Source organism: Lutra lutra, chromosome 14 (assembly GCF_902655055.1).
Source record: "Lutra lutra chromosome 14, mLutLut1.2, whole genome shotgun sequence".
In the NCBI taxonomy this organism is placed as follows: domain Eukaryota; kingdom Metazoa; phylum Chordata; class Mammalia; order Carnivora; family Mustelidae; genus Lutra; species Lutra lutra.
Window position 1 is genome coordinate 57,668,655 of NC_062291.1, and position 27,431 is coordinate 57,696,085.

At 41.4% G+C, this 27,431-nt stretch overlaps 1 protein-coding gene across 15 annotated transcripts in view; it reads left to right on the forward strand.

Annotated features, from left to right (window-relative positions):
- The window catches only part of LCOR (ligand dependent nuclear receptor corepressor), a 144,251-nt gene extending 117,079 nt beyond the window's left edge, over positions 1 to 27,172 (forward strand). For all 15 annotated transcript variants that reach the window (XM_047701974.1, XM_047701979.1, XM_047701982.1 and 12 more), the window contains one exon: positions 17,100 to 27,172. In XM_047701974.1, the coding sequence (XP_047557930.1) occupies positions 17,100 to 21,432 (4,333 nt within the window). In that variant the 3' untranslated portion in view covers positions 21,433 to 27,172. The remainder of the gene's footprint in view (positions 1 to 17,099) is intronic.
- The last annotated feature ends 259 nt before the right edge of the window (positions 27,173 to 27,431 follow it).

Consider the following 27,431-nt stretch of genomic DNA (forward strand, 5'->3'; position numbering starts at 1 on the left):
GAGGGGGGATAATTAACTAGGTTAGTATACCAGCATTAGTAAGTTTAAGGAATTTTAGTATGTAATAGCAAAGTGTTTGATTAAAAGTCTAATCCTATATTGCTAGTCGAAATTAGTTACCTTCTGATATTAGGAAAGATAATAGTCATTGGATATTGATATGCTGTGCTGTCAGAAAACCAGGCTAAGGTAGAAACCTTTATCTGACTCCCACATGTTGCTTGTTCTGATGGGATGTATACTTTACAGCAGCTTATTGCTGCTTTGAGAAGAAATGTATAAACTATCCATTTGGAGTGTTTGCATATAATTCTTTATAACCTCCTCTTTAAACTGTCAGACATTGGTATTTTATCAGTCCACACTGTTAAATAAAACTAATGTTCTTAGGAATCCAGCTTGTACACACTGTTTAAAAACCCTCAGGGACAGTTTACACACTATTCTCACTCAATTCAGGTACTTTGATGCTATTCTTAAACCTAACAGTGACTTGTATTTTTCTGTTTTGCTTTTATTTCGACGTGCTGGTAGCACATCCTTGATGAATGTCAACTTAAAAACTCAGTTCAGGTATCCAGGTATAACTCAGCCAAACAGATTTTAAAGCTGCATATAACTCTCCAGCACACGGTGCCTCACACTCTTATAGTGGCATTCTATATATTCAGTTATTACTACTGAGCAGATAATGTGGGGGTTCCTGTTAACAGTGTATTTAAAGAAACAAAATGTGCATAAGTGTATAACCAGCACACATGTAACACACACACACACACACACACACACACACACACACACAAACTATATGTTTTTAAATGCCACTAATAGCCAGCACAATTAAATGACATTCCTTGCTGCTTCTGTCAACTATAACAGATGCGGTTACTCCTCGATGTGGCTCTTGCTTCTTCACCACACTACTACTAAATTCAAGCACTGGTCCTTGGGTGTCTGACCTCTACATTCTAGTTTATGCAATGTCTTTAGAAAATTCTGTGCACTGGCCACTGTGATGGAACCGTTGGGCCAGTAGTGCTCTGAGTTTATTAGTAGTGATTCTGCCAAAGGTGGTGTTGTAACATGAGTATGTAAATGTCAAAAAATTAGCAGAGGTCTAGGTCTGCATATCAGCAGACAATTTTGTCAGTATGTTTTGTAGCCTTGAAGTCCTCAGTGACAAGTTTCTAATGATGTGAAGTTCTAATTCCAGTGTGTTAGCCCTTTGCATCTTTACTGTTAAGACTTGTCTCCTAGAGGTCTTTATTCTTTACGACGACTCCATTTGTTTTCTACAGTACTATCTGTGGTTAACAAAATAGATTATTCCTCTGCTTTAATATTTGATATCTTACATCTAAAAGGAACTCTCCATATATAAAACCCATAGCCTTTGAAGATAATGGAAAATGGCATCTTTCAGATTTCTAGAAGTTCAAGTGTCATGCGACAAAACAGGAACCCCCTTTACTCTTATGGACCTCATTTCAATATACTGTTTACAGTTTGACGGAATTGTATAATTTAATATTTCTCTTGTACTGTAGTTTATATTTATTTACAGATTTTTTTTGTACTGTGTGATTTGAACTTTTTGTTTCTTGCTATGATCAATGTTTATGTAGTAGAGCACTTATGATCACAAATTAAGTTTTTTGGTTTGATTGCACTACATTAAATTTTTTAATGCAGTTCTGATTTTTGACTGGACTAAAATAAGCTGTGTCTTAATGTATGTGATGAGTACTTAAATCTTTAATCCATGTGGTCCCCTTTTTTTTGCATTGTATGTCAGAAGCGCTAGTTCTTTCGTGCATGTGTAAGATTTAATGGTTCCATTGTATTATTTGACCATGACATTTTGGAGAAACATTCCCAGCTGTAATGTTGTGTATGGTAGTTCTCACTGGATGCTAGACTTTTCAAAACCACTATTCTTCTAATAAATTTTGTTGTGAAAAGCTGTTTTAAAAGCTTGGTTTCTACTTCTTAAGATTTCAGTGCATTTTTAAAAAATCCACAGAAGGGGTGAGATTTCTGGGTGTACTGTAAATGTATGTGGTAATTGACGTTGGTAATTTTTTAATGGTAAAGTCTCTCCAGATGACCTCTTAGATAACTAGAAGCTGATGTTTCGAAATTGTGCTTCAGTATTTGGGTGCCACACTGCCTTGTAACCCTGTGCCTTTACTAATTTGATGCTCTCTACCTCGATTTTACTTGTTTGGACTATTCTCTTTAAAAAGTTTTTTTTAGCTAGACAAGATATGTATTGATATTTTCGTAATACCTGTTTGCTGGGCTTTTGTAATTATTTTCTGAAAAATCATTTCCACAGAGTAAAACTTTATGCTTAGTTGCTTGCTAAAATAATGTCTTACTGAGTTTTGTTTGCTCTTTTCTTAAAGCACAAATATGAAAGCAACACTGTCAAGTAGTTGAGGTTATTATAGTTGTTCTGATTCTTGGGAAGGTACTGGCATTTTCTTTTACTTGGACAAATAAAGAGCAGCCTATATGTTGCTCAATTGTGGTTTTTAGAAACTAGGTGTATAAAGAAGTTTTGGATTATAAAGTGATTCCTGTTGTAAAGTGGTAAAGGGAATAGCTGAATTACAGTGATAAAGATTAGAAATGGTATAGCAAAGTATTAGAGGAAGCTTTTTCAAGCTTTTGAAGTATGTAATTAATTGATAGATGTGTAATTAGTGTCCATTGAAGTGATTTCTGATCATTTCTAATGGCATTTTATATTAAAAAGTGAGGCTATTTTTGGTAGTTGCTCCAGATTATCTTTAAGTTAGTATCTTTGTCTGTTTTCTTTGGCTATCTATTTATGCCTTTTGGTCCAGTGTTTATAATTTTGGAAATTTTGTTGGTACTGTAGGCTTGTTTATTGGCTTCCTTTGTTCCCCTTACTCAGTCATGCCACGTTTTTATAGAACATTTTTCTGGAAACCTAATTACTGCTACTTTGTAAATTTCAAAGCTATAATTACTGTTTTTGCCATTAATCCATTCTAAACTGGTGGCCGGATCAATATAGTAGGTTTATAATTTGGCATCTCATAAATGATTCATTTTAATGGTCCGTTTTTGAATTGATACTTAGTTCTCCAGTTATTATAACTTTAAAAAGGACTTACTCCTGCTAATCCAGGATTTTCTTCTCTGATTCTGTTGATACTTTGGAATTAATTCAAAGACTTTCTGTGTTAACAAGGTGTCAGAGTCAGGGAAATTGCATAAGGGAAATGGAGTGGGAAAATGGGAAATGTGTTAGCTTTCTGCCATTTCTCGAGTTGTATAGTTCTTATTTTCCTCAAGAACTGTCCTTTTCTCTCACCATTCACTTGTATTGAAATGTAAAAACATACCTACATCATATGGTGTTAGATTTTGTCGCTGAAAAGAGTGCAAAATCTTTTTTTCTTAATAGAATTTACTAAGTAGTGCGGTAGATAATGGTTCTTGTATTCCGAGTGTACACGTTATCATCTGCTTCCACTGGTAAGCATTTAGCACAGGATTTTATTAATCCTATTCAATTTACAAGTTATTGGACTTTTTGCTGTTTTTGGAGGAAGTGATATATCAAGCTAGAAATGTACCAAGTGGTATTTACAATTGAAGTAGAAAGGCTTTTTTCAGACATTAGTGGAAAAGAAATGTTCTAGAAGAATAATTAATAGTTTAAGTCATGATTTGGTTGGAGTACAGCTTGGAAGGAATGAACCTAGGAAGTCAGCAAAAATATATATAAAACTCATAAAAATTAAATCTTGAGTCTGAAGCTTTTTTATAGGCATGTAAAAACACTGTTGTTTATTGACTAGTAGTTTCAAGATGTTAATTATACTCTCGGCCAGCCTTATTTAATCAGCAGTGTTGGAGCGATAAGGGATTATTTGGTACTTTAAAATTCTGTCAAGTTGGTTTTCTAGCTAGATCACTCATGTTTTCATCTGGAAAATCATAGTAGCAGCCTGAATGCCGTTTAGGCCTCATTTCACCCCTGAGTCTATTAAATGCAATTTCCTATTAACTGTGAAACAAATACACTATAATTATATCTGTTCTAACATTGGGAAATAAAGTAGAAAGCCTTTATTGAATAATAAGGTATAAACCTTAGGTCTCCCCTTTGCATTGTAGCATTTTCTAAAGGAAAAACAAATAGATTTGGGTCTCATTTTTTTAGTTGGCTTTTATTTAAAACAAGTCTGCTTTTTAAAGTTTGTATTATGAACTGTATGAATGTGATGATACTTCTGTAAAAATTATAAGGTATGTTAACTTTAAAGTATGTTGTTTATAATGTCTATTTCAGTTGTGTGCAGGCTAGTTCTGTCTTTAATGTTGGAGCAACAAAGAGTCTTGGGGGGATCATTGGATGTAATCAGTCTCAGTTAGAATCAGTCTTTAAGAATGCAGATGCTGGGGGGCCTGGGTGGCTTAGTGGGTTAAAGCCTCTGCCTTTGGCTCAGGTCATGATCCCGGGATCCTGGGATGGAGCCCCGTGTAGGGTTCCCTGCTCAGCAGGAAGCCTGCTTCCCTTCCTCTCTCTCTCCCTGCCTCTCTGCCTACTTGTGATCTCTGTCAAATAAATAAATAGATAGATAGATAGATAGATAGATAATCAATCTTAAAAAAAAAAAAAAAAAAGAATGCAGATGCCTGGGTCCTATACCAGATCCACTGAATCAGTTTATAAGCGTGAGGCCTGTACATGCTGTATATTTTCAAAATGTAACAGGAGGTTTTTTGTTTTGTTTTGTTTGTCTTTTTTCTTTTCATATTTTTAAAGTTTATTCAGTAGATCTTTTTCTAGTTGTAGCAGAGACATAAAATTTACCATCTCGGGCGCCTGGGTGGCTCAGTGGGTTAAGCCGCTGCCTTCGGCTCAGGTCATGATCTCAGGGTCCTGGGATGGAGGCCCGCATCGGGTTCTCTGCTCAGCAGGAAGCCTGCTTCCCTCTCTCTCTCTCTCTCTCTCTGCCTGCCTCTCTGTCTACTTGTGATCTCTCTCTGTCAAATAAATAAATAAAATCTTAAAAAAAAAAAAAATTTACCATCTCAACCATTTTTAAGTATCCAGTTCAGTAATGTTAGGTATATTCACATTGTTGTGACCACAGGAACTTTTTGATTAGCTCCCCCTTATTGATTAAATACTGTCCCATTCTAATCTTTCATTTTTTCAAAATGAAAACCATGGAATGTGGGGAGTTTAAGGGACTTGCCCTCCTCACATAGTATGAGTTTTTCTTTAATATTCATGATTCCAAGCCATTATACTTATCTCTGTACCACTTTGGCACTCATGATTCAACCTTAGAATGAGAGGTTTAATAATTTTCTTTTAGGTTCACTTATAACTTAATTAAATCTGTCACCTGAAATTACCAGTTAAGAAATCATATTAGAAGCTTATAAACTTTATTGTTAAATAGAAGTTGGGGTTGTTGACTCGGTGGTAGAGGAAATGAATCTTGAAGAGTAGGTAAGGCATAGAGAGGAGAGACTATCCCAGGTTTAAGAGACAGAATTTTGGGGCACCTGGGTGGCTCAGTGGGTTAAGCCTCTGCCTTCAGCTCAGGTCATGATCTCTCAGGGTCCTGGGATCGAGCCCCGCATCGGGCTCTCTGCTCAGTGGGGAGCCTGCTTCCCCCTCTCTCTCTGCCTGTCTCTCTGCCTACTTGTGATCTCTCCCTGTCAAATAAATAAATAAAATTTAAAAAAATAAAATTTAAAAAAACGTAAAAAAAAAAAGAGAATTTGATGGGCCTCGTTTAAAATCCCAGCCCTTCTAATTTCTTTGTACATGATCTTGAACAAGTTATTGAAACTTTCTGAGCCTGGATTTCTTATCTGTAAAAGGAGGCTTGTACCCACCTGCCTCAGAGATTTGCTGTGAGGCTCAAATGAGATTCTGTATATAAAGATACTTAGTGCTGTGCTGGGCTCTTTGCAGATGCTCAAAAAATGCAAGGAGTGAAAGCATCTGGCAGGAGTTAATTTAGTGTGAGGGATAGGGAAGGTGAGAAAATCAGATTGAAAGCTGTAGAGGGAGTCATTTGTATTGATTAGAATTTTGAAAGAGGCAGGTGAGTTTGTATTAGGGACACTGCAGTCAGAAACCTAAAAGTGTTGGAACTGTGATTAAAACCTGGAATGCTGCTTTTCTGCATTTCTTGGTCCTGTTCCACAGGCATATTATCAAACTTTGTTTCTTTTCAAAGACTAGACTAACAGTTGTTTAGAAAGTAGATGTTTAAGATTAAAAATTACAAAGTTGGGTAGAATTTATCTGCATTTCTGTTGTACACTGGGTTTTTTGTATAGTCAAGGTTGAAGTTTTACGTGCTTTGAAGACTTCTCTTTTTACGTGGTAGTAGTTTGAATAACAAAATATAAGAGCTAAGTGTGAGAGTGGTCATGTGAGCATGCGTGTGTTTAATCAGCAGACCATTAGTTTTCCAGTGAAAGAATTTGGGAACTCTTCTGCCAGTGATTTAGTGATTTTAGCTATACTCTTATCGAGGTTCTGAGCATTTCAAACAGATCATAGCCAGCACAGTTTAATGTTCATTCCAGTACCTATTAAATCGACTAGAAACATTTTGCCAGGAGAACCTGGCAGTGTAGCATTAGCTAGATAAAGATGAATTAAGAAGAAAATAACCAGTATAGCAGATTCTTAAGAGGTGCTAGGAATTGGTAAGTCTTTGTAGACCAGTTTTTCAAACTGGATCAACCAGTTGAAACCCTTAGTTGTAAGCTTAGTGGGGCCTAACCAACATTTTAAAAAGAAAAAAAAAGCACATAGCATATAATAAGGATAAAAACTGTTTCATTGAAATGTGTGTGTCATCATAGATAATGCAAACTGAGATGTGTACTTTGTCATTTTGTAAAAGGTATTTCTTGTTCTGGTTTGCAGTCAAAGCTCTAATGTAAACCATACCTTTTCATCCCAGTAATTCTGGTACCTTGGAGAGCATGCTAGCAACTTCCTATGTGCCTTCAGTTAAGAACCTACACCTTTTACTGTCTGATCTTCAAAACTCCCTTTTTCCTTTCCCTGCCTCATTGGTTTGAATTCATGTTCATTGGAAGATTATTCTTTTTTCCTATGTTTTCTTTTTTTTTTTTTAAGGGTTTTTTTTTTTTTTAAGATTTTATTTATTTATTTGACAGACAGAGATCACAAGTAGGCAGAGAGGAAGGCAGAGAGAGAGGAGGAAGCAGGCTCCCCGCTGAGCAGAGAGCCCGATGCGGGACTCGATCCCAGGACACTGGGATCATGACCTGAGCTGAAGGCAGAGGCTTTAACCCGCTGAGCCACCCAGGCGCCCCCTATGTTTTCTGTTCCCTTGAAAAATGTCTTAGGGAAATTATTTTCACTACATAGTAATTTATTTGGTTAGGTTATTTATTGCTTACTTACACCTGAAATTATCTGAGCCCCATGTGTTAGGCAGTGATGCTGTTGAGTTAAAAAGGACAAAGTCCTGTCCTGTACCTAGAGAAGGTTTAGAAACCAGTGGAGAAGATAGCCATGTCAGCCATTACAATACGACGCCACATAAGTGCTATTTAATAAAAGGTAGAAACAAACCGCGGGAGTAGAGTAAGAAATTCTGACACAGCCCCCAGGGAGAAGGTGCTAAGGAGGATGGAGTATGAGCAGTGGGAAGTTGACAGGTTTTAGAGGTTTTATGCACCCCCCCCCAAAAGTAAAATTGGGTGCACGGGTGGCTCAGTCAATTAAGTGCCTGACTCTTGATCTGAGGGTCATGAGTACAGGCCCTGTGTTGGGCTCCACGCTGGGCATCAAGCCTACTTTATTTTTTACTTCTTTAAAAGGTTTTTATTTATTTGACAGATCGCAAGTAGGCAGAGAGGCAGGCAGAGAGAGGAGGAAGCAGGCTCCCTGCAGAGCAGAGAGCCTGATGCGGGGCTCCATCCCAGGACCCTGGGATCATGACTTGAGCTGAAGGCAGAGGCTTTAGCCCACTGAGCCCAGGTGCCCCTGGAGCCTACTTTAAAAAAAGAAAAAAGTTAAGATCGCATTTGGACTTTAAGAAGACGGCAGTTGGGTAATGTGAAGCAAACTCTAAAATGAGGAGAAACTAGTGGCAGGGAGCTTAAAATACAGTATTCCCCAAGGAAAGTTGGGTCTGTTTAGTTGAGCTGGATAGTGATGGGAAGCAAGAGGAAACAGGGAACCTTGGGATAGGGAGTGAGGTAAAATACCTAAGTTGAGTATGTTGTGTGTGAGTGTGTACATTTAGTTACATTTTTGTCTTCAATGTTCCTGAGCAAAGACTTGAATATACAGATGATTCTGCTTAGTTCATCCCACTCCAGCACATCTCCCAACAGTAGACTTGAGTTTCCAGAGAGGTGGAGTGGAGAATGATGATAAAGGACTTCATTCCAAGAGTGCCCCAGAATGGTAGATACAAAAATGCTTTGCTTATCCCTATGCTTTAAATTTTTAAATATTTTACCTCCTCTAATATTCACCTCATGAATTAAGTGACAGTAAATTAAGAATCCCTTTTTAAGGTTTTAAAGTGATCTAGTCTTCAAGTGATTACAGTTAATTAGGAATGCCTTCATGATTTACTATATGACAAAAGTAGAATTTTCCACTTTTAAGGCTTACACTGCAGATTTGTATGGTTTCGAGAATGGAGATTAAGAACCTCAAGAGAACATGAGAAAAGTTAGGATCTAGAAGATCCCCTAACAATCACGAAAACTTGAGGATACTATCAAATATTTATCTGCTGCTTATTATAATCTGCTAGTCTCCCTCTTCCTTTCACCCAAAAAGAAAGAGAGTATCTGTCAAAAACATACCACCCTGTTTCTGGAGAGGAAAAAACATTTTTGTTGCTGGGATCTGTCATGTGAGCTGTTGAGTGTCCTCTTGTTTGTTTCTGTGTCAGCCCCCCACGCCTCCTTTAGAGCCCCCTGTCCATACACACTGCCTGGCAAAGTGGTGGTATGGGTATTGAGTTGATGGTTGTTGTTACCACTCTTACTAAAGAGGACATACACCCCCTCCTAATGGAGTCTTGTCTGGGTGCCAGGGAAGCCATGCACAGTTCTTGGCTTCTCCTGGGCCTTGACAAATGCTTCTTTCCCCTTGCCCAATGATGAGGGGATTTGAAAGAGCCCCACAATACAGTGTATTTCCTCTCGTGGGGAATGAGCACCTGGTTTCTGCTTAAGCAGTGGCATTTTTCTAGTCCATCATTGTCCTGGTCATTTAAACTGGGAATGAAAGGGCAGTTATCCCCCAAAAAGCAACATAGATTTTAATCCTCTGACTAAAATTAAAAAGAGAAATAGGTCAGTCAGCTGTCTGGTCACGAGCTCTCATGTAATCCTGACCTCCTAAATGTCAGTTAGGCTTGTACTCTCTCTCTCCACTCTGGCTTTATAACTCAGGCCAGTGATAAACTTTTTTTTCAGTTCAAAGTAGCCTGAGACAGCGGTCTGTCCTCTTGGTCTGAAATTATTATATTATTTCCTAAAGTCTATTTTAAAGTGTTTTCTAAGAATTCTTTCTTTTTTTTCCCTAAGATTTTATTTATTTATTTAACAGAGAGAGAGAGAGAGAGAGAGAGAAATCACAAGTAGGCAGAGAGAGAGGGCGAAGCAGGCTACCTGCTGAGCAGAGAGCCTGAGGTGGGGCTCAATCCCAGGCCCACTGGGATCATGACCTGAGCTGAAGGCAGAGGCTTAACCCACTGAGCCACCCAGGCGCCCCGGATTCTTAAAGTACTCATTAGATGAATAATTTAGGTTAGTGCTCTCACCAAACCAGTATTTAGCAATATCACTTAGGGATATTTCTTCCCTCACTTCCAGGAACTATCACTTTTTAATTTATGTCCTCTGGTCCAAAATCCTATGTCTTTCATAGCCTATGAACCTTCCCTCCTTTTATGTAAATTAACGTCGAGATTTCATGTATTTGGTCTTACATGCATAGTCTTACCTGAGATGATAGAAACAAAAATCAATCTGGTAGAAAAAAAAAACTATCAGCTATAAATGGTTTGGCAGAAGCATCTGTGAACTCATATTCCTAGAAAGGAGACAAAGGCATTGGGCTGTGGTGCTTATGACCCCTTGCTCTGACTTCTATTCACCAAGTAACCTTTCGATTGTATTTTGGCTTCCAGGGTACATTTGCCTGTAAGGTGAAAATATGTTAAATAAGAATTTCCTTGGTATTTATATTTTTATTGTAATTTAAGAAATTTGACAATTTGGTTAAGTTGAAAAGAAATAGGAGCTACAAGCCTTAAAAGGCTTCTATCTTTAGATCTACTCTGAATAATAGACTTTTATCAGAGGTATTAAGCCCTGAGATACAGAAAAACTAGCAAATTACGGCTTCATGCTTGGTAAGCAGCCCCGGATGCATTTCTCCTTTCCCCCAGTTTAGATTATTCATGGTTTTTGGAATCTTTGTTCTGCCCTGCTTCTAGTAAACTTGGCTAGGAACATAGTAGACTTAGAAAGCTCTTACTCAGGGATTGCATGTCTTGTTTTAGATCAGTAGTTCTTCACTATTTTTCTACTTTGCACCTGAACAAGGTGCTATCAGCAATCACCCAGGGTTTGAAAACCCACACACACCCCTCCTCTGTGTTTTTCATCTCTAAGGGAATGATCATTCTCCTTAACTGCAGTTTTGAGAAGTGCTTTTTCTAAATCCAAATCCATCTAAATTCTATTTTGGATTTCAGCCACCTGCAAGTCAGGTATTAAACTGCCTGATTTTAAGAGGTCACTTTCTGTTCTGTGATCTTATGATCTCATTTCTCACATTTCTTTGTTGCCTTTGTCTACTGTACCCTCTTATGGTTTCTCCTCGTTCAGTCTGTGGAAGGAAAACTTGGCCATTCCGTAGTTTAGAGGTTCAACTAAACTATATATGGCTTTTGGAAAATCACCATACTCCATACTGCCCACCTTCTCCACTCCACACACACGTACACACAGTGGATGTTGTCATAGTACTTGGAATATTCCTGTATCCAAGTATGTGACCCGCAGATGTGAAACAGCCAGCCAAGGGTAGATACATTTCCCAGTGCAGAACAAGGACTTGTCAGCTGACCTATCCAAGCCCTTGAAACACATTTTCTGTGTTCAGAAGACCAGAAAATAAGGAATTAGGGAACATAATTTCAGATTATTGTCTAGCAAAAAATACAGCTCTTCTTGCCTTGAGGGGAACTGATGATGCATTTTTATGTTTTCTTGTATTTAAGTAGAAAAATCAAGCCAAATTAATCTACATCTCTTAACTATTCGGTCTGCTCTGTCAGGGTTTGTCTCGACCTTTCTATCCCTTTCTGTTTTCCCAGGACTGCCCTTCTCTGATGATCCAGACATCATGCAGTGTCTTCATTGATCAGTCATCATTGATGGTGCATTTGCCATCATGAGTTTTGTTGGAAGTTAGTAGATATTCGAGAGACTACCTGAAACCATCAATCCCAGAGTCTAGACTCTTAAAATTGTCCTTTCAGCTCTCTGCCATCCCTCTTCTAATTTTACTTCTTTTAATTTATTTATTCTTTAAATTTATTTTTATTTATTTGACAGAGTATAGAAATGGGGAGCAGCAGAGGGAAGGGGAGAAGTAGGACACTGGGATCATACCTGAAGTGAAGGCAGACACTTAACTGACTGAGCCGCCCAGGCACCCCTCATTTTATTCTTTTACCCTAAGATAAGCGTTGACAATCCACCATTTACATTAACCATAGGAATGCTTTTCTTTGGGGACTTAAGTATTGCAGTATTGACCAAGTAGGTGAGTTCAACTGTGTCTAACCTCTGATCTGGAAAAACATCATTGAGTAAATCATTATAGACAGGGTTGTGAAACAACACATCACTCTTAAACTGTACCTTTCAGAGTTGTTATGAATATTATCTTATCCTTTGACCACACCCTTAAGACTTAGGCATTGAGCTGGGGATAGAAAGACAGAGTCAAAGTCATGCAAGCGATTTCTCTCCAAGGAGAGACACTCAGAACTAATCCAGGCAGTTGGAAGACAAGTTTCCCTCTTTTTATACAGCCCTACCTCCCGTTTCCCAGTCCCTGGGAGCTTACAGCTCTCTAGTGGTGAAGTATTTCTGATTGATAAATCATTTACTTAACTGTTACAGACTCCTGTTGTTGAGCAGGAAGAACATGAAATCAAACGAGCGATTTTGAAATCTGTGATGAATTATTGTTCTTGTAAAGATCTTACCTCGTCAGGTGTGAGGGACATAACATCCTACCAGCTGTAGTCACTGAGGTACTACAGTGCTCCCCCTTCAGTCGAGTTGAGGGAATGGGCTGCAGGAAAGAAGCTTGACCCTCTCTTACTTACCTTCTTAGTGCCTGAGAGTGTTCTAAATCAGGGCAAATACATATTTGGGCTCTTTCAAAGGCCTGAGACTATAGGAAAAAATGGAATAACTGGAAGCAAAGGTAAAGACTAGCTGTTTAAAACTCAGGCAGAAACTAGCTGGTTTTTAAAAAACTTCACCCCCCCTTTAAAAAAAAAAAAAAACGAAAAAATTATAATAGCATTAAATTTCAAGAAGTTGAGGTTAACTTAAAATTAAATATTCAAATTGTCTGAAATTAAAATTCATCTAAACCTAAGATCTTACTGAAAAATTTCTAGAGAAAAGGTAGGAAGCTTGACAAGTTAGAGGCACAGTCAAAAGCGATTTTATTACTGTAGTTTAAAGTTAGCTATTACAACAAGACCATTTAATGACACTTGGACAAAGGTTAGTATTAATGTGAAGGTTTTCAGATCCAAGTGAAGCTACCGGTCCAGTTGCCTTCCAGAACATCTCAGATTCAGAATTTTAGAAACAACTCCGTCTGTAAGAAAAGGAACTCATGAGACACATACCTATTGTAACAATCTCCAGCCCCCTGCTTCATTCCCTGTGTTCCTGTCTCAGCAAATGAAGCTGCCCAGGAAGAAAACCCAGGAAGCATTCTTGATGCTTTTTCTCTCCCCTCATTTTTGCTCAGAAAACCCAGAAGAGCATGAAATGTGATCCCTGCCTGTTCCTTACATCTCAAGTAGCTCAGGTAGCTTAACATTTGCTTGGAAAGCTAAGACAAAGACAAGTCAGGGGCGCCTGGGTGGCTCAGTGGGTTAAGCCGCTGCCTTCCGCTCAGGTCATGATCTCGGAGTCCTGGGATCGAGTCCCGCATCGGGCTCTCTGCTCAGCAGGGAGCCTGCTTCCTCCTGTCTCTCTGCCTGCCTCTCTGCCTGCTTGTGATCTCTCTCTGTCAAATATATAAATAAAATCTTAAAAAAAAAAAAAGACAAGTCAGTAAAAGAGACAAGATACAAGATGTATAGAATAAATATACATGATTCCCTATGATTGCCAATGTAGTTTGCAAACCACTATGGCGTAAGATTTCAGGAAAAGGTGCAGTCACTCCAGGTGGAGTTTGTTTTGAGGTGGCCCAGGACCTAACTGATGAAGAGCTCCCTACTTCTTGCTCTGATGACCTGTGGCTCACCAGTATGTTCTCCCTGATCCTTTTTGCCAGGAAAACGCACCTACAAATGACCCTTTGTTAATGTCTCTTTCTTTTACACAAGGTTGCCATTTGCAGTTTTAATCTTCTTGTCTCTTGGACTCCCTCTCTGATGCTGTTTTTCAGCACCCGAATGCTATACCGCTGTTCTAGGTTTGGTGGGTGCTGATGTTTCTGCAGTGCGTGTGCCTTGGTTGTGAAGACCCCATTTCCCCTTTCCGTAGTGCTGTGAAACAGATTCATACCTACCTGTAGTTGTCTGTTCTGTCTTCTGGGACTAGCTCAGCCATATTGCCACAACCATTGCTTCAGGGGTGGTTTCATGGCCCTTTGGAAATTTTACTTAGTTGAGACTAATTAAAATACTGAAGCACTATTAAATTATTAAAATATAGAACAGTAGCACATGTCTCACGACCATAAAAGAGGTTAGATCTCACCTGTGGATTCTTTATTACTCAGTTTTTTATTCCGTGTGAGCATCACTTTAGAAGAAAGTACTTTCTCAGTTTCTTTCAGAGCATTCTGTCCTCTTATTGAGTATACATCTTGATTTCATTAATCTGTAAGCATATTGTTAACCCCAAATACTAAAACCTACTTTCCAGAGCAAAGCCATAGGCATGGAGCAGTGTCCAGATTTTCACACTTTGTGATAATTGTGCTTCTTAAGTTAGAGGGAAACATTTATCTCTAGTTTTTTTCTGCAGTAAGATACCAGAATATTTCTTTATCTTTTTTGTAAACCTTGATCAACCTTTTTTTTACCTTTTTTCATGTATTGCTAACGTACTTTTTTCATGCATTGAAAAGGCAGTGATATCCCACTTTATTTATAGTCGCCTCTCTCAGAGACATCAGGAACACCTCCAAAAACCAAAAACTGAGAAATAAAGGGCATTGAGCAGTTGAAATTGTTAGAAAATCCATGTACTTTACTCATAAAACTGTTCCTGAAGCCTCCATTCAGAATCTTTTTTACCTAAAGTACCAGTCTAGTTCTTGAAGTAAGGCTCCTAAACACAGCTGCTATTTCGCAGCCAATTATAAGAAAGATTTTAATAACATACAGACTGCCAGTGTGACTTTTTTGTATTAAGGGAGTCAGATTTACTTAATTGAATAGCCCCCAAAGCTATCTATATATTTTAGTTCAGTATAATAAAACTTACAGCTATGGCACACGTAGGTGGCTCAGTAGGTTAAGCATCCAAGTTTTGATTTCAGCTCAGGTCATGATCTCGGGTTATGAGGTCAAGCCCTGTGTCCAGCTCCACACTGGGTGTGGAACCTGCTTAAGATTCTCTCTCGGGGTGCCTGGGTGGCTCAGTTGTTAAGCGTCTGCCTTCAGCTCGGTTCATGATCCCAGGGTCCTGGAATCGAGTCCCATATCAGGCTCCCTGCTCAGCGGGAGGCCTGCCTCTCCCTCTCCCACTCCCCTTGCCTGTGTTCCCTCTCTCACTGTCTCTCTCTCTCTGTTAAATAAATAAAATCTTAAAAAAAAAAAAAAGATTCTCTCCCACTGCCCCTCTCCCCACCCCACTCACACATGCCCTCTCTCTCTCTCTCTCTCTGTCAAAAAAAACCCACAACAGCTAAACTTTAATAATAGTGAACATGGTAACAACCCTGAGTCATTAAGAAAGAATAAACTATGTACAGAGGAGGATATAATTTTTAAAAAACTTCCATCAAAAGTACTTTTTAGAATTTTAAATGTTTGGTACTTGAAGTGTAAACTTTATGTGGAAAATTCACTTTAGGTTGTGAGAAAGCATTAATGCACATCTCTGAGTTATTTTTTTATTCAAGTATGTTTAACGTGACTGGCTGACAGTAATGGTAACTGATAACTTTGTAGGTTTTCCTTTGTACTAATCCTAAGTGGAAGAGAGGGCACCTCTGTTAAGACCAAAAATAGTTAAGTGTTCTGGCCAAGTTTACACAACTAGTAAGTGGCAGAACACTCACTACTGTCTTACAATACTGTATCCTGTTACACATATTATGCTGTTGGTACCACCTGACAGACATAGCAATAAGGGGGATGAGGAAGGCAGGAGACCAGTGTAGGCTGTCTAAGGTAAGCTTTCCTGGAAAGGCACCTCATGGCTGGGAGATAAAGTCAGACTTTGAAGGAAAAGGAGAATTAGCTGGAAGATACTATCAAGTAACATCTGTATAACACATGTTTACTAAGCTGCCTTCAGTGCCCCGACAGTTTCATAGTCAGATAATAGTCTTCTTAGGGAGACTCAGGAAGACAGAGAGAGATTGACAAGTTGTATAAAACTCCAGAAAACTGGATGGGGTCCCTGAGTGTCTCAGTCGGTTAAGCCTCTGCCTTCAGCTCTGGTCCATGATCTTGGGGTCTTGGGATCGAGCCCTGGGTCAGGCTCCCTACTCAGTAAGGAACCCGCTTTTCCCTCTCCCTCTGTCCTTCCCCCTGGCTTGGGCTTGCTTGCACTCTCTCTCAAATGAATCATCTAAAAAACAACAAACCAAAAAAACCCCAGAAAATTGGAGCTCTCCAACTGCTTGAATTTAGTAAAACCAAGACATCCAGAAACACTGAGCAGTCCTTGACAACCCTCAGCTGTCTGAGTGGGACTTGCTTTTAGCTTATTTTGAGTCTAGTATCATCCTTGCCCGCCACCGCCTACTGTCCAGGTTAAACTTCAGAGTTGTCCTGGATAACTTACGGAAGTGGTTGTCTGATGAAGAATGATGTCTTGTGAAGTACTGTAAAATGCTTGTTGAAGGTCTAGGAGAATGTAGCAGGCGGGGCTTGACTGAGAAGACATCCGGCTGCCTCCTTGCAGTGACAGAACCTTGCAGTTTACAGTGGGATTTCCGGTTTCCTTGTTTAGAGCCTAGGAAATCAGCAATTGCTTGTAACTCCATCTGTCATTGTGTCTGAAATGTGAAATTACCGATCTTAATTCTCATTGCCCCAGGAAGGGGGCAGAAGAATTCCTGTATTACTGTTTGCAGAATTATAAGTCCAGCCAATTAGTCATGCTGAGAAACCATGTTAAAACTATAATTTCTCTAAGTCCAAAGTTTGTGATGTAGTGCGTCTGAATTTTTGTCAGTGTGGTGGACTTATAAATCAATGACTTTTTAATAACAGGAATACCCAGGCCTAAAACGAAAGTATATGTTAACTGACTAGAGTTAATAATGTGGCCAAAATTTTATTTTCGGAAAAATTCTTATCAATGATATTTCTTCTCTATAAGATAAAAATTATTATGAATGATCACTTAAAAAGTATGAAGGATGTTACTAAAATTTGGGAATATATCAGGGCTGGCCTTATTTTAATTAGGTAAATACTTATTAAATGAAATTTATATGGGCGCTTAGAAACAGTTTTAGAGTGTCTGTTCATTCTCTTTATAGCATGAGTAAAATCTGGTGAATTTCATAATGTAAAAATGTTCTTCAGAAAATGACCATACTAATTTCTCCTTTCTCTTTGTCCGTCTAGTGAGAACTCAGCAGAGGCGATAGCAGTAGATTCTAACAATCAGTCGAAGTCCCCACTGGAGAAGTTTATGGTCAAACTGTGCACTCATCACCAGAAGCAGTTCATCCGCGTCCTGAACGATCTGTACACTGAATCCCAGCCGGGCACGGAGGACCCGTGGCTTGATTCTGGAGCGATGGATGCATCCAATTGCAATGCTGGCTGTGCCCAGCTAGGCGCCAGACATAAGGAAAAAGATGCTGCGTGTCTCGATATGAAGTCTCATCCTTCTGTAGATTTGTTCGTAGACTCATCAGACCCGCACAGCCCTCCACACTTGACAGAACAGGCCCTGAAGGAGCCTCCTCCTGAGATAAACTCTGCAGATGGAAGAGAGAATGCCTTGACTATTATCCAGAAAGCTTCCTCTGAACATCCAACCACTAAACCTAATTCTGGTAGTTCAACGGATAGTTCCACTCTGGGATACCTCACCGCATCTAATTCTTCCTCATTAAGCTTCCACCACACCTCTAAGAGCTTGGAGGGGCAAACCACTGGACAGGAGCAAGACACAAATGTGAAAATATGTGAGGATGGGAAAGACCATATGCAGAGCTCAGCTTTAGTAGAAAGTCTGATTGCAGTGAAAGTGGCACCTGAGAATAGTGAGGAGAGCAACAGCTGTATTGTTTCTCAAAGAAATTCATTCAAAGCTTTATCAGAAGAGGCTTGGGACTCAGGGTTTACTGGGAATTCACCTAGAACTGCTGACAAAGAGAATGCTTTACTCTGTAGCTCAAAAACACCTCTGCGCCAAGAGTTAGAGTCCAGTGAACAAGATTCAAGGCCAAAGCAAGAGAACCATCTTCACTCACTAGGAAGAAATAAGGTGAGTTATCACTTACATCCCAGCGATAAGGGTCAGTTCGACCATTCCAAAGATGGTTGGTTAGCCTCCAGCCCCATGCCAGCTATCCACAAAGCATCTAATGGACATTCGCGAACCAAGATGATATCAACCTCCATTAAGACAGCTCGGAAGAGTAAGAGGGCATCAGGGCTGCGGATAAACGATTATGATAACCAGTGTGATGTCGTTTATATCAGTCAGCCAATAACAGAGTGCCACTTGGAGAATCAAAGATCAATATTATCTTCTCGGAAAACAGCCAGGAAGAGTACTCGAGGATACTTCTTCAATGGTGATTGTTGTGAGCTGCCAACTGTTCGCACGCTGGCCAGAAATTTACACTCTCAAGAGAAAGCGGGCTGTTCAACAGTGGAGCCAGAGGCAGTGGTCACTCCCAAGCAGACCCTCATACTTTCCCCCCCTGGACCTGCTGTGGATGTGCAGTGTCCCAGAGAAGACGACCATGAAGAACCTAGTAAAGAAATAACCTCCTTCAAGGAAGGAGAAAGAGAAGCTTCCTCTGAAAAGGAATCTCAGGAGCCTGAGGTTTGCCCCATGACAAATAAACCAAATCCGAGCAGCTCTCCCAGGTCAGAGGAAACGACAGCCTCCAGCTTGGTGTCGCCTCTCCCTGCTCACCTTCCCGAAGAGGACACGCCAGAAGGCAGCTCCATGGTCTCAACTCCCACAGCAAGTGGGGTGGCTTTCCCGGAACAAGATCAACAACCAGTCCAACTGCTGGATATCAAGGAGGGGACTGTCATCCAAGACGGTCACCTGGTTTCCTCTGCTGAGAGCATTTCTGAGGGAGGCAGTGACGATGTGGTTTCTAGGCCTCATTCTTCTCCTGAAACAGTCAGCAGAGAGGAAGGTCCTCTGGGCTCAGAAAGTCAGAGTCCGCCCGTGGGTTTGGAGCCTCCCCTGAGCCTGGGAAAAGCTGAAGACAACCAAAGCATCAGTACTGAGGCCAAGACTGAAGAAGACACTCAGGAGCTGGATACCTGCCCACCCTTGAAGGAAAGCAGCACTTTTACTAATGAAAACCCTGGAGAAATTGAGGACAGTGAGGCAGCAGGTGGTACAGGAAAATCAGAGGGACAGAGCAGTGATGTAAAACTTTGTTCAGAAAAAGATACATGCGATCAAAACATTGATTCACCTGAAGAGAATGTGGACAAGAAGAAAAAAAGTAAAAAACTCCCTGAGGCCTCTGACAGGTGCCTAAGGAGTCAGCTTTCAGATCCTTCGTCTGCCGATAGGTGCCTGAGAAGTCAAAGTTCAGATTCTTCCTCTGCTTGTCCTGAGATCAAGATTTCTAAAAATCCTGGTATGAAACGTTCTAAAAAAGAAGGGTGCCCTGGGGAGACAGCATCTGAGGGCCTTCTGGCTGACGGCTTCCATACAAAAGGTCTGGAGGACACTGAAAACCCAGGTGTTGATGAAAATCTCTCTGAGAAAGACACTGAGCAGGAGGGTGAAGGAGGTGGGATCATCACCAGGCAGACTTTTAAAAACATGCTGGCAAAAGAAGTCAAGGGGGAAGAAGGAGATATTTTCCCCAGCAATGATCCCATAACCACAGTGGGACAGCCCCTGCCTGGAGAAAGACTGGAAATCTATGTGCAGTCTAAGTTAGGGGAGAAAAATGCTCATGACCCCTCAGAAAATATTCCTTGTACTTTCCCAGAACAATCAAAAGAGAAGCCAGAACGAATTCCCACACAAGATCTGGAGGAGGTTGTGAATGAGGTCGGCACTGAAAACACCCAGTGTAAAGATGGTGAAAATGACCTGCCGTCCAGTGCACTGGGCTTGTCAAGTAGTGGAAGTGGTGATGCTGCTGGGCCCCCAAAATGGGTACCGAGGCTTACAAGACTGACCTCTTCAACCTACAACCTAAGACATGCTCATTCTCTGGACTCCTCAGACACTGCAAGAGTGACTTCAGAAAAGGAAGCAGCACAAGCAAACCCAATGCCAAAGGAAGATGAAGCTTCGGAGAGTGGAGATCCCTTAGAAGAGGAGGATTTGGACCCTGTGGTGGACGACCAGCCAAAGTTTGTGGAATGGTGTGCAGAGGAGGAGAACCAAGAGCTTATTGCCAACTTCAATGCCCAGTACATGAGAGTTCAGAAAGGCTGGATCCAGTTGGAGAAAGAAGCCCAGCCAACACCAAGATCAAGGAACAAGTCAGATAAACTGAAGGAGATTTGGAAAAGCAAGAAAAGGTCACGGAAATGTAGAGGTTCATTGGAGGTTCAAAAGTTTTCTCCTGTTCAGATGCTGTTTATGACAAACTTTAAATTATCTAATGTTTGCAAATGGTTCTTAGAGACTACTGAAACCCGGTCACTGGTGATCGTGAAGAAGCTCAACACTCGTCTTCCGGGAGACATCCCCCCCGTCAAGCATCCTCTTCAGAAGTACTCTCCTTCCAGCTTGTACCCCAGTTCACTACAGGCTGAGCGCTTGAAAAAGCACTTGAAGAAATTTCCTGGAGCTACTCCTGCTAGGAACAATTGGAAAACACAGAAGCTCTGGGCCAAATTTCGAGAAAATCCTGACCAGGTGGAGCTGGAGGACACCAGTGATGTCAGCCTCGGTCCCAGTTCTGAAGACAGAGTAGAGGAAGTCAAGGAAGGACGAAGTAGCCATCCTCCCACAAACTCACCTACCCCAGCCAGTACCCGGATCCTCAGAAAATATTCCAATATTCGAGGAAAGCTGAGAGCCCAGCAATGTTTGATCAAGAATGAGAACACGGAAAGCCCGTTTGGGCAGGCTGTGGAAAGTAAACAGAGTTGTAAGAGCGTATGCATCAACCCTCTGATGTCCCCCAAGCTTGCCCTGCAGGTGGATGCAGATGGGTTTCCTCTTAAGCCCAAGAGCACTGACGGAACGAAGGGAAGGAAAGGGAAGCAGATGGCTGAAGTCTTGCCGAAAGCAGAAGTGCAGAATAAACGCAAGAGGACAGAAGGCGGCAGCACTCAGGACAGGAAGGACAAGGGACCGGTGGTGAAAGCCAGCAAAGACAAGCGTCCTGATGGAACCGCCAAAACCCCTGCTGCTAAGAAGCCAGCTGCCAGGGACAGGATCAGCCAGCTGCCCAGAAAGACGTCCTTAAAAGAGAATAAAGTGAAGATCCCTAAAAAGTCTCCCGGGAAGAACTGCCCTCCCTCTAGAAGGGAAAAAGAGAATACAAACAAAAGACCCACACAGCCCCCTGCCTCGGAGGCAGGGACGAAACCTGCAAAGCAAAAGGGGGCAGGTGAGTCCTCTTCAAGGCCACAGAAAGCCACCAACAGGAAGCAGAGCAGTGGAAAGACTCGGGCCAGACCCTTGACAAAAACCCCAGAGAGCAGTGCAGCCCAGAGAAAGCGAAAACTAAAGGCAAAGCTGGACTCTTCTCACAGCAAACGGAGACGGCTGGATGCAAAGTGATCAGAAGGCTGGCAGCCATGAGTTAAAACTGTCCTGCAGAAGTAACCCTGCATTGTGCATTAACTAACTCTGCTTTTATAAGCTTATCCAGCCTTTCAAAGCTGCAGGTAATGGAGAACACCACAACTGAAGATGCCAGAAAATGCATCTCAAGTGGAGAAGGGAACTTGCAGAGTCTTTCTCTGAGGCTGAGTAAGGGAAGTTATATATTATATTCTGGTTGTTCCTTGGGTTTTAAACTTGGAACCAAGCAGTTTTAGTTTTTAAAAGTACAGTGCCTTATTTATCCTTTTTGTTTTTAAATTTACGAAAGCTAAAAAGCTGATCTATGTGATAAAGGCTTGTATTTTATACTTGATGCACAAGCACTTGTAGCCAAGAAGATCACCATCATGCACAGAAAAGTAGCTTTTCAGCAGCCGCCCTGCAGCGTCTGTCCATGAGCAGACGCTCCTCTTTGCAAACCCAAGCAGTGAACTTCCCTCTCTGTCTTGTTTGTTTGTTTAAATGATATTCGAAAGCTAAACCAAATCATTTTTATGGTATGTGGAGATTGCAGAGGGAATTTATAATTATTATGAAAGACGAGTATTTCTGTTACTCCTTTTTAAAAAAATCAGATTCATTGTTAGTCACTCCTCCCACTTTTGACTTTATGTCATTTAAAAAAATGTATTCTAAATGATGCACCCATGGGACAAAAGATGGGTCACAAGGTGTTACTATTGGGTTAGGACCTCTAAAAATTATTTACATCCCCCAGGTGATTCACATAACTGATTCTTACCATCCTTTTCATTTTTGGCCTTGCAAGCTTGCTGGCATTCGACTAAGGCTTTCACCTGACTTCGGGGGGGAGGTGGGGAATGTAGGATTTTTTTTTTTCATCCTGTAACTGTAACTTGACAATTAGGATGAGAGTGACGTTCTAATCTTCTTTCTTACCCTGAATATTTCCATATTTGAAGAAAGCCAAGTTGTTATTTCCAGTAATAGAAAAGTTTAGGAGTTTGTGTGTGCATGTACATTTGGGTGCATTTGCCTGTGGTTATCAGCCACAGATGTCTCCCAGCCCCAGTACAGTAAAATTCTTTCTTCCCCATGCATTGTGCTAGGGTGTTCATGAGCTGCATAAGTAGCACAGGCCAGATGGTTCAAATGTGGCCCAGGGTCTCTACATGAGTATCCGCAAAACCAGTTTGGCGCCAGACTCAGAAAGGTCTAAACAGCGCTGAGTCACGTGAAGGTCAAAGCAACCTTGCAGTTGGAGGAAGCAGCTCAGCATCTTGTAGCTGGGCCCACGTCCCTCCTCCCACCTGGAGCTGATGTTCAGTTGGCTTGTCCCAATGTGAATGTACGTGTTTCGAGTGGGTGTTAGCATTCTGACTGATGAGCACTGTACTGGTACTTAACGCTTAGAGTATCACTCTTGCCTCTCTCACGGCAGGTTCTGTTCCTTGGCTCAAAGGTGAGAGCTGCAGTGTTTGTAACTAATGTTGTTTGCCTTTCCCGAATGACGCCTGAGGTGGTTGCATTGGTTTTTACCTTGGTGCCTGTAACTTTGCTCCATTACAACGCAGTGTGTACTCAGCATTTCCACTGGTCCACTCTGCAAAGCAGGCTTGGTTGTGAGAGCTCCTCTGCTCTGTGCTGTCACAGAAGTAGGCTTGTATGGACAGGGGCTCCTCTTTTTTACTAAAACGTTTCCATTTAGATTGTTCAGATCTGTTTAGGTAAACCCAGATGGACTTTTTTCATGCATAGTTCCATCAAATCATGATAAAACAGGGCTTCTACCATTCTGTTAAAGGTTTGCTGTATATAATGAGAACTTCTGCTGACTGGATAGGACTGGAGAGAAAGTTCGATTCATGGGAAATTGAGAATTGTGTTGAATTTCATAGACTATCTTCAATGAAGCCTTGACTTTCTTTCCCTTTATGTCTCCTCTATCCCATGAGTCTCTTTTTTTTTTTCGTTTTAATATCTTTGACTTTGGCCATTCAAGAGCTACCTATATGAATGAAACTGCTGAGTGTGTATGTTGGGCAGCCCTTTCTCAGCATTAAATTGCACAGAAGCATTAGTATGTTTTGAGTAGGTTCGGTTAATCTTTGAAAGTGGTTTTGAAGTTTTTAAAAAATATTCTCATATAGTCGTCACTGGATCCTGTTTTTGTGGTGACTTAAACAGCTGAGGTTTGCTGAGGCCACATGTGCTAACTCCAGGTGCCCCCCTTAGCGGCACGCAGATGCCTTGTAGCGCTGCTTGGGTGAGGTTAGGGAGAGGTGTGAGGCAGTGAGCAGGGGCAACCCGTCCAGTTCCAGGCTTATAATGCATTCCATTACCTTCCTAAGTTCTTTTTCATTTTAAAAAGCGTGCTTCAAGGTAATAGCCTTTCCTGTCATTTTAGGCCGCAGCTGAGAAAAGGTATCCGTGTGGATATGCATTTTTTTATATATACATACACTGCAGTGGTCATCCTTAAAATCAACATTTTATAGTAGTAACAACACTTCAATAGACTGAGATTCTACATAATTAGAACACTTAAAAGTTTAGAGGTATTTTTATATTTGTTGAATCTCATTTTTGCTGATTCAGTTAATTTTGCTAATAGAAGAAGGGGCGGGGGGAAATGAACTTGAGGGCTGGCTCTGAAATGCCCTTTTACACTTACAGCCAATGCTGTCTAGCCGCTCCTAGACACCTCCAAGCCAGACCTGCAGCTGACTCAAGTCTTCCCTGGTTTTCCCTTGTCTTGCAAAGATGTCCTCTTTATAGCTATCGTCACAGTATGGCTGGCCGCCAGATGCAAAGGAAGTCTGTCCCACATTCCAGATTCCAAATCACGAAAGAATTCTTCTCCTGGGGCTAGCACCATGACTGACCCAGCACCAGAGCTGAAGTTGCTGATCAGAGAACACTGGTATTACCTCTGAGCTTCTGGGAGAGCTCCAGGGAAGCAGTCTCGGAAGCTCTACCTTAGCTCCCCAGAGCTGGGCTCTCTTTGGGAGACCCCATCTTCTGGCTCCCACTTCCTGGCCTCTAAGGCTCCCTGGGTTTGGGAGGACAACATGCAGACCCTCCCTAGTCAGGGCCCAGAGCCTCACCACAGCACTCCCTCAGACCCCAAACAAGCTACAGCACACAGGGAGGCAGCCACCCTTTATTCTGCTCTTAAGGCTTCCTGCACAGGAACGTCACTGCTGTCAGTCTGCAGTTGCTAGATCCTTGGGTCCCATAGGTAGGCCAGTTCTGTCACATGTGTATTTCAGTAAAGATGTCTACACAAGCCTTCTCTGAAAACAATAAAAATCTTGGGCTGTGGGTTTGGTTCTTGTGGTAGTATGGATAGGAGAGGTGCATGTCGCATCCCTTCACAGATGTGGTGCTCCTGACGGGCTCCTCTGTGCGCTTCTCACTGTTCATGTAGGATATCAGTGGAACATGTCACTTCAAGACAGTTGCTTTGAACTGAAGTTTGGTCTCTTTCCTGCCTTGTGATGGGTTGTGTAGTAAGGGCTGTAGCTGTTACTTTCCTCTTTGGGCGGCGTCTTGCTGATTGAAGGACCTGAGAGCTAAGTAGGAAAGGACAGCATGTGACACAATGCAGACATCACCATCCGTGAGTCTGGTGGCTTGTCACCACACCTCGGACTGTCTTGGAATTTCCCAGGGTGCTGCGTCCAGGAGCCACCCCCGTTCCTTTTGGTTTCCTGTCAGGCCACACAAGCCATCTTTTTTACAGACACCCTATCAAGGGTCTGTAGAATATGGGCTGGTCGCTCTTTTGTAAATAAAAGTTTATTGGAACATAGCCATGCCCGTTTGTTTATGTATCTTTCATGGCTGCTTTCCAGCACAGCGGAGTATCTACAACAGAGACCATATGGTCTGCAAAGCTGGAAAGATTTACTGTCTGGGCTTTTCAGAAAAAATTTGCCAACCCTCCTTGCTTAAGAAAATAATCCTTTTTCAAGAACAAACTTTGCATGGTTGATCTTGGTTTTGCATCCCCGTCCTTCTTTTCTTTTCTTCTTTCTCCTCCTTATCTTCCCTCAGTTTTGTTCTTCCTTTTAGATTTCCTTCTTTCTACTTGCTGCAGAAGAGACACGGTGTGTTGTTACAGCACACTGAATACGTCTCCTAACACTTGAGCTACCGCAGCCTCCCATCTGCCTTCTCCAAGCTGCCCACAGTGAGGCCTCTGGCAGCCTCCAGAGTCAGGCCCCACAGGCAAGGAGGGCTTCAGAGTTCTTCGTGCAGCCCAGGCCTCTCATTTCACTCGGTCCTTATCTTAGACCTGACTCTGGCTTCACATCTTGAGTGTTACTCAGACAAGCTAAGATTTGGGTTTTGTTTGTTTGTTTTCAAAATTGAGAATACTTCAATTAGAGGCTCAGTTTTCTGAGCCCCATGTTTAGGGAAAATATGGAAAAAGCCTTTTCACAGAAGGAAAACAAAGTGCAGTCACTAACCCAAAGTATTCATTATGTAATGTTTTTGACCAACTTCTAGGAAAATAAAAATGTATCAGTACTGATATTTTTTTAGTCACATTCTCTCCTTTCAAAATAACTTCATTAAAGGCAAGCCAACAAATAAAAAAATAGGGGCTTGCTTGAACATGCTCTTAGGAAAGAATAGGAAATTGGAGCACATTAGAACCTGAGTATGACTGCGAAGTTGTCCATTGTGTCTTTGGATCAAATCCAGTCAGCCTCCAAGCTGTTGGTCTTTCCTCTCCCCAACAAGTCAAGGATAAGCTTCTATACTGTTCTGCAAATGAGTTGAATGCCGTGTTAATGAAAAAATTTCTGTCAGTGGCTCCAGAACAGTGATGATTTCAATTATTTTGAAACAGTTAATTATTATTTTGACTTCTCAGCTATTAATTTTTGTTTTCTTATGGCTTGATGTCCACTGAAATGCTGGAATTTTTTCCTACAAGTTTGAAATTGTGTCTATGTATATCTCATTGGGAAGGCAGTCCTCACATCCCCAGCAGTAAGCATTCTTCCCCCGGCTTGCTCCCACATCCTTTTTCAGGGAAGAAATGAAAATTAAAAAAATTATTATATTTAAAACAAGCAGAATTGTGGAAAGCCTTTTGAGGTAACCTTCAATACAGTTCATCCCTTGACATGTCAGAACAAACTGCTGTTCTACAGTGGACAGATTGGAAGACTTGAAGGTCTGACCTCTCTCCTTTAACGATATTAAGTCATCCTCAGGCAGAAACCCAGAGCTCTCTGATGCTGCTTCCGACTTCAGGCTTTGCCATGTTGTGCCGGGGGACCCAGAGGACCACCCGGGGCACTTCTGCAGACGGTATGCTTGCTCATGCCTTTGCTCTTGGAATTGAGGCAGCGCTGGTCAGTCCCTTCCATTACCTCCCGTCTGCCTGATCTTCCCTTTCCCAGAGCACTGGTGGTGTACTGCTCGGTGCTCAGGAGACATCCTCGACTTCGGTGTTCAGCGGGGCAGCTGTGTGGTTATGCCCACCTGGCAAGCACAGTGACGCACAGAGGCTTTCTCCCCTGCCTGAGACCAGTCCACGTCACACAAGGTACTCAGCAGTAGGCAAGGTACGTGAAAGAACAGGTTGCCCACGAAACAGCCAGCAACAGCAGCAAAAAACAGGTGCTTGAGGTTTTATAATATACCAGAGGTTGGAGGAATGCATTTTACCTTTTTTTTTTTTTTTTAGAAAGGATTGTATTAAAAGAAAATAAATTACCGGGACCTACTGTGTAGCTGACACATCCTTAAATAGAAAATATCCACCACCTGGCTATTTACAAAAAAGGTTTCCTGGCCCTTGTAGTGTGTCATTCGAGGTCAGTTGTGCAGTTAGGCACAAACGTTTTTCCTGCATTCCAGCCTCGCACCGTCTCTGTCCTTTCAGACAGACGGGAGGGCATCTTGCCACGCCGTCTCAGCACACAGCTGTTGTTGCACGTTACTTCTGAGTAATGCTTGTGCACTAAAGAAAA